The 6,762-nt window shown below is 63.6% G+C and overlaps 1 protein-coding gene across 1 annotated transcript in view; it reads right to left on the bottom strand.

Annotated features, from left to right (window-relative positions):
• Positions 1-1,878: 1,878 nt before the first annotated feature.
• Positions 1,879-6,762, bottom strand: part of eif3c (eukaryotic translation initiation factor 3, subunit C) — a gene marked incomplete at both ends in the record, with an annotated part of 47,241 nt that continues 42,357 nt past the window's right edge. The window contains 2 exons of the mRNA XM_041180110.1: positions 1,879-2,064; positions 3,566-3,653. Coding sequence (XP_041036044.1) covers positions 1,879-2,064; positions 3,566-3,653 — 274 coding nt within the window. The remainder of the gene's footprint in view (positions 2,065-3,565; positions 3,654-6,762) is intronic.

Below are 6,762 nucleotides of genomic sequence, written 5' to 3'. Positions count from 1 at the left end.
CCCAGCCCCTCTCTCTCCCAACGTCACTCCCCCAGCCCCTCTCTCTCCCCACGTCACTCCCCCAGCACCTCTCTCTCTCCCCACGTCACTCCCCCAGCACCTCTCTCTCCACGTCACTCCCCCAGCCCCTCTCTCTCCACGTCACTCCCCCAGCCCCTCTCTCTCCCCACGTCACTCCCCCAGCTCCTCTCTCTCCCCCCGTCACTCCCCCAGCACCTCTCTCTCCCCCCGTCACTCCCCCAGCTCCTCTCTCTCCCCACGTCACTCCCCCAGCCCCTCTCTCTCCCCCCCGTCACTCCCCCAGCCTCTCTCTCTCCCCCAGCTCCTCTCTCTCCCCACGTCACTCCCCCAGCCCCTCTCTCTCCCCACGTCACTCCCCCAGCACCTCTCTCTCCCCACGTCACTCCCCCAGCTCCTCTCTCCCAACGTCACTCCCCCAGCCTCTCTCTCTCCCCCAGCCTCTCTCTCTCCCCCAGCCCCTCTCTCTCCCCACGTCACTCCCCCAGCACCTCTCTCTCCCCACGTCACTCCCCCAGCCCCTCTCTCTCCCCCCCGTCACTCCCCCAGCACCTCTCTCTCCCCACGTCACTCCCCCAGCACCTCTCTCTCCCCACGTCACTCCCCCAGCCCCTCTCTCTCCCCCCCGTCACTCCCCCAGCACCTCTCTCTCCCCACGTCACTCCCCCAGCCCCTCTCTCTCCCCCCGTCACTCCCCCAGCCCCTCTCTCTCCCCACGTCACTCCCACAGCCCCTCTCTCTCCCCACGTCACTCCACCAGCCCCTCTCTCTCCCCACGTCACTCCCCCAGCTCCTCTGTCTCCCCCCCGTCACTCCCCCAGCCTCTCTCTCTCCACCAGCCCCTCTCTCTCCCCACGTCACTCCACCAGCCCCTCTCTCCCCACGTCACTCCACCAGCCCCTCTCTCTCCACGTCACTCCCCCAGCCTCTCTCTCTCCCCCAGCCCCTCTCTCTCCACGTCATTCCCCCAGCCTCTCTCTCTCCCCCAGCCCCTCTCTCTCTCCACGTCACTCCCCCAGCCTCTCTCTCTCCCCCAGCCCCTCTCTCTCCCCACGTCACTCCCCCAGCCTCTCTCTTTCCCCCAGCCCCTCTCTCTCCCCACGTCACTCCCCCAGCACCTCTCTCTCCCCCCGTCACTCCCCCAGCACCTCTTTCTCCCCCCGTCACTCCCCCAGCCCCTCTCTCTCCCCACGTCACTCCCCCAGCCTCTCTCTCTCCCCCAGCCCCTCTCTCTCCCCACGTCACTCCCCCAGCACCTCTCTCTCCACGTCACTCCCCCAGCCTCTCTCTCTCCCCCAGCCCCTCTCTCTCCCCACGTCACTCCCCCAGCCTCTCTCTCTCCCCACGTCACTCCCCCAGCACCTCTCTCTCCCCCCGTCACTCCCCCAGCACCTCTTTCTCCCCCCGTCACTCCCCCAGCCCCTCTCTCTCCCCACGTCACTCCCCCAGCACCTCTCTCTCCCCACGTCACTCCCCCAGCTCCTCTCTCTCCCCACGTCACTCCCCCAGCACCTCTCTCTCCCCACGTCACTCCCCCAGCCCCTCTCTCTCCCCACGTCACTCCCCCAGCTCCTCTCTCTCCCCACGTCACTCCCCCAGCCCCTCTCTCTCCCCCCCGTCACTCCCCCAGCACCTCTCTCTCTCCCCACGTTACTCCCCCAGCTCCTCTCTCTCCCCACGTCACTCCCCCAGCTCCTCTCTCTCCCCCCGTCACTCCCCCAGCCCCTCTCTCTCCCCACGTCACTCCCCCAGCACCTCTCTCTCTCCCCACGTCACTCCCCCAGCCCCTCTCTCTCCCCACGTCACTCCCCCACCTCCTCCCACCCCCTGCGCCCACTCCCTCCCTCCCTGCCCATCCTCCTCCTCCCTCTCCCCCTCACCTCGGCTGAAGTAGCCACTGTAGGTGCCCTGCTTCAGGTCAAACACCCGCTCGTTGTTCTCCACCAGGTTTCCCAGTTTCTCAGCTAGCTGGAGAGCCATGTTTTGGAGGGAGGTGGGCTCTGTGCGATGCATCACCACCGTCTGCGTTGGCTGGTCCAGAGAGGCCTGGACAAGAGGAGCGGGGAGAGAGAGAGAGAGAGAGAGAGAGAGAGAGAGTCAGTCAAAGCTGAGGTAGGTTCACCTTCCCCCCTCCCCAATCCATCCTCCAACAGTGCGGCGCTCCCTCAGCGCTGACCCTCCGACAGTGCGGCGCTCCCTCAGCACTGACCCTCCGACAGTGCGGCGCTCCCTCAGCACTGACCCTCCGACGGTGCGGCGCTCCCTCAGCGCTGACCCTCCGACAGTGCGGCGCTCCCTCAGCGCTGACCCTCCGACAGTGCGGCGCTCCCTCAGCACTGACCCTCCCACAGTGCGGCTCTCCCTCAGCACTGACCCTCCCACAGTGCGGCGCTCCCTCAGCACTGACCCTCCGACAGTGCGGCTCTCCCTCAGCACTGACCCTCCGACAGTGCGGCTCTCCCTCAGCACTGACCCTCCGACAGTGCGGCGCTCCCTCAGCACTGACCCTCAGACAGTGCGGCTCTGCCTCAGCGCTGACCCTCCGACAGTGCGGCTCTCCCTCAGCACTGAGGTTCCTCCCACAGTGCGGCTCTCCCTCAGCGCTGACCCTCCGACAGTGCGGCGCTCCCTCAGCACTGACCCTCCCACAGTGCGGCTCTCCCTCAGCACTGACCCTCCGACAGTGCGGCGCTCCCTCAGCACTGACCCTCCGACAGTGCGGCGCTCCCTCAGCACTGACCCTCCGACGGTGCGGCTCTCCCTCAGCACTGACCCTCCGACAGTGCGGCGCTCCCTCAGCACTGACCCTCCGACAGTGCGGCTCTCCCTCAGCACTGACCCTCCGACAGTGCGGCACTCCCTCAGCACTGACCCTCCCACAGTGCGGCGCTCCCTCAGCACTGACCCTCCCACAGTGCGGCTCTCCCTCAGCACTGACCCTCCCACAGTGTGGCTCTCCCTCAGCGCTGACCCTCCGACAGTGCGGCGCTCCCTCAGCACTGACCCTCCGACAGTGCGGCTCTCCCTTAGCACTGACCCTCCGACAGTGCGGCTCTCCCTCAGCACTGACCCTCCGACAGTGCGGCTCTCCCTCAGCACTGACCCTCCCACAGTGCGGCTCTCCCTCAGCACTGACCCTCCCACAGTGCGGCTCTCCCTCAGCACTGACCCTCCGACAGTGCGGCTCTGCCTCAGCGCTGACCCTCCGACAGTGCGGCTCTCCCTCAGCACTGAGGTTCCTCCCACAGTGCGGCTCTCCCTCAGCACTGACCCTCCGACAGTGCGACTCTCCCTCAGCACTGACCCTCCCACAGTGCGGCGCTCCCTCAGCACTGACCCTCCCACAGTGCGGCGCTCCCTCAGCACTGACCCTCCCACAGTGCGGCGCTCCCTCAGCACTGACCCTCTGACAGTGCGGCGCTCCCTCAGCACTGACCCTCCGACAGTGCGGCGCTCCCTCAGCACTGAGGTTCCTCCCTCACTCCCTCAGCACTGTCTCCCTGTGAGCCTCCCTCATGCCCAGCAGTCGATACTGGAAGTCACTCACCATGAGCTCCTCATTAATGATCATCTTACTGATGATGCTGTGGACAATGTGGATCTCCAACTCAAACATGTCAGCAAGTGTATGCATACTGCGGAGAGAGAGAGAGAAACAGACAGTTAGCATGGGAGAGAGAAAGAGAGAGAAAGAGGGAGAGAGACCGGGCGGGAGAGAGATTGAGAGAGACCGGGCGGGAGAGAGATTGAGAGAGACCGGGCGGGAGAGAGATTGAGAGAGACCGGGCGGGAGAGAGATTGAGAGAGACCGGGCGGGAGAGAGATTGAGAGAGACCGGGCGGGAGAGAGATTGAGAGAGACCGGGCGGGAGAGAGATTGAGAGAGACCGGGCGGGAGAGAGATTGAGAGAGACCGGGCGGGAGAGAGATTGAGAGAGACCGGGCGGGAGAGAGATTGAGAGAGACCGGGCGGGAGAGAGATTGAGAGAGACCGGGCGGGAGAGAGATTGAGAGAGACCGGGCGGGAGAGAGATTGAGAGAGACCGGGCGGGAGAGAGATTGAGAGAGACCGGGCGGGAGAGAGATTGAGAGAGACCGGGCGGGAGAGAGATTGAGAGAGACCGGGCGGGAGAGAGATTGAGAGAGACCGGGCGGGAGAGAGATTGAGAGAGACCGGGCGGGAGAGAGATTGAGAGAGACCGGGCGGGAGAGAGATTGAGAGAGACCGGGCGGGAGAGAGATTGAGAGAGACCGGGCGGGAGAGAGATTGAGAGAGACCGGGCGGGAGAGAGATTGAGAGAGACCGGGCGGGAGAGAGATTGAGAGAGACCGGGCGGGAGAGAGATTGAGAGAGACCGGGCGGGAGAGAGATTGAGAGAGACCGGGCGGGAGAGAGATTGAGAGAGACCGGGCGGGAGAGAGATTGAGAGAGACCGGGCGGGAGAGAGATTGAGAGAGACCGGGCGGGAGAGAGATTGAGAGAGACCGGGCGGGAGAGAGATTGAGAGAGACCGGGCGGGAGAGAGATTGAGAGAGACCGGGCGGGGAGAGAGATTGAGAGAGACCGGGCGGGAGAGAGATTGAGAGAGACCGGGCGGGAGAGAGATTGAGAGAGACCGGGCGGGAGAGAGATTGAGAGAGACCGGGCGGGAGAGAGATTGAGAGAGACCGGGCGGGAGAGAGATTGAGAGAGACCGGGCGGGAGAGAGATTGAGAGAGACCGGGCGGGAGAGAGATTGAGAGAGACCGGGCGGGAGAGAGATTGAGAGAGACCGGGCGGGAGAGAGATTGAGAGAGACCGGGCGGGAGAGAGATTGAGAGAGACCGGGCGGGAGAGAGATTGAGAGAGACCGGGCGGGAGAGAGATTGAGAGAGACCGGGCGGGAGAGAGATTGAGAGAGACCGGGCGGGAGAGAGATTGAGAGAGACCGGGCGGGAGAGAGATTGAGAGAGACCGGGCGGGAGAGAGATTGAGAGAGACCGGGCGGGAGAGAGATTGAGAGAGACCGGGCGGGAGAGAGATTGAGAGAGACCGGGCGGGAGAGAGATTGAGAGAGACCGGGCGGGAGAGAGATTGAGAGAGACCGGGCGGGAGAGAGATTGAGAGAGACCGGGCGGGAGAGAGATTGAGAGAGACCGGGCGGGAGAGAGATTGAGAGAGACCGGGCGGGAGAGAGATTGAGAGAGACCGGGCGGGAGAGAGATTGAGAGAGACCGGGCGGGAGAGAGATTGAGAGAGACCGGGCGGGAGAGAGATTGAGAGAGACCGGGCGGGAGAGAGATTGAGAGAGACCGGGCGGGAGAGAGATTGAGAGAGACCGGGCGGGAGAGAGATTGAGAGAGACCGGGCGGGAGAGAGATTGAGAGAGACCGGGCGGGAGAGAGATTGAGAGAGACCGGGCGGGAGAGAGATTGAGAGAGACCGGGCGGGAGAGAGATTGAGAGAGACCGGGCGGGAGAGAGATTGAGAGAGACCGGGCGGGAGAGAGATTGAGAGAGACCGGGCGGGAGAGAGATTGAGAGAGACCGGGCGGGAGAGAGATTGAGAGAGACCGGGCGGGAGAGAGATTGAGAGAGACCGGGCGGGAGAGAGATTGAGAGAGACCGGGCGGGAGAGAGATTGAGAGAGACCGGGCGGGAGAGAGATTGAGAGAGACAGGGCGGGAGAGAGAGAGAGAGACAGGGCGGGAGAGAGAGAGAGAGACAGGGCGGGAGAGAGAGAGAGACAGGGCGGGAGAGAGAGAGAGACAGGGCGGGAGAGAGAGAGAGAGACAGAGCGGGAGAGAGAGAGAGAGACAGAGCGGGAGAGGGAGAGACAGAGCGGGAGAGGGAGAGACAGAGCGGGAGAGGGAGAGACAGAGCGGGAGAGGGAGAGACAGAGCGGGAGAGGGAGAGACAGAGCGGGAGAGGGAGAGACAGAGCGGGAGAGGGAGAGACAGAGCGGGAGAGGGAGAGACAGAGCGGGAGAGGGAGAGACAGAGCGGGAGAGGGAGAGACAGAGCGGGAGAGGGAGAGACAGAGCGGGAGAGGGAGAGACAGAGCGGGAGAGGGAGAGACAGAGCGGGAGAGGGAGAGACAGAGCGGGAGAGGGAGAATGAGTAAAATTGAGTGAGAAAGAATGAGAGAGGGGAGAGGGACTGAGAGTGAGTGACGGTGAGAGGAGAGCGAGAAAGACAATGAATGAGAGAGAGAAACTGAGAGTGAGATAAGAGAGTGAAAGAGGGATAGAGGAATTGCAAATGAGTGAGGTGGCGAGAACGGGAATGAGAAAGGTGCAATGGGTTGAGAGAGAGAGAGAGAATTTCATATCAAGAGGTAGCAGATTGAAGAGCAAAACATTAAAGTTAACATAAAAAGAAGCTTAGACCACACTCGGAGCACCGTGTACAGCTCCGGTCCGGTCAGACCACACTCGGAGCACTGTGTACAGCTCTGGTCCGGTCAGACCACACTCGGAGCACCGTGTACAGCTCCGGTCCGGTCAGACCGCACTCGGAGCACCGTGTACAGCTCCGGTCCGGTCAGACCACACTCGGAGCACCGTGTACAGCTCCGGTCCGGTCAGACCACACTCGGAGCACCGTGTACAGCTCCGGTCCGGTCAGACCACACTCGGAGCACCGTGTACAGCTCCAGTCCGGTCAGACCACACTCGGAGCACCGTGTACAGTTCTGGTCTGGTTAGACCACACTCGGAGCACCGTGTACAGCTCCGGTCCGGTCAGACCACACTCGGAGCACCGTG

Source organism: Carcharodon carcharias, chromosome 40 (assembly GCF_017639515.1).
Source record: "Carcharodon carcharias isolate sCarCar2 chromosome 40, sCarCar2.pri, whole genome shotgun sequence".
Taxonomy (NCBI): Eukaryota; Metazoa; Chordata; class Chondrichthyes; order Lamniformes; family Lamnidae; genus Carcharodon; species Carcharodon carcharias.
This window is presented reverse-complemented; position numbering and strand designations above follow the sequence as displayed.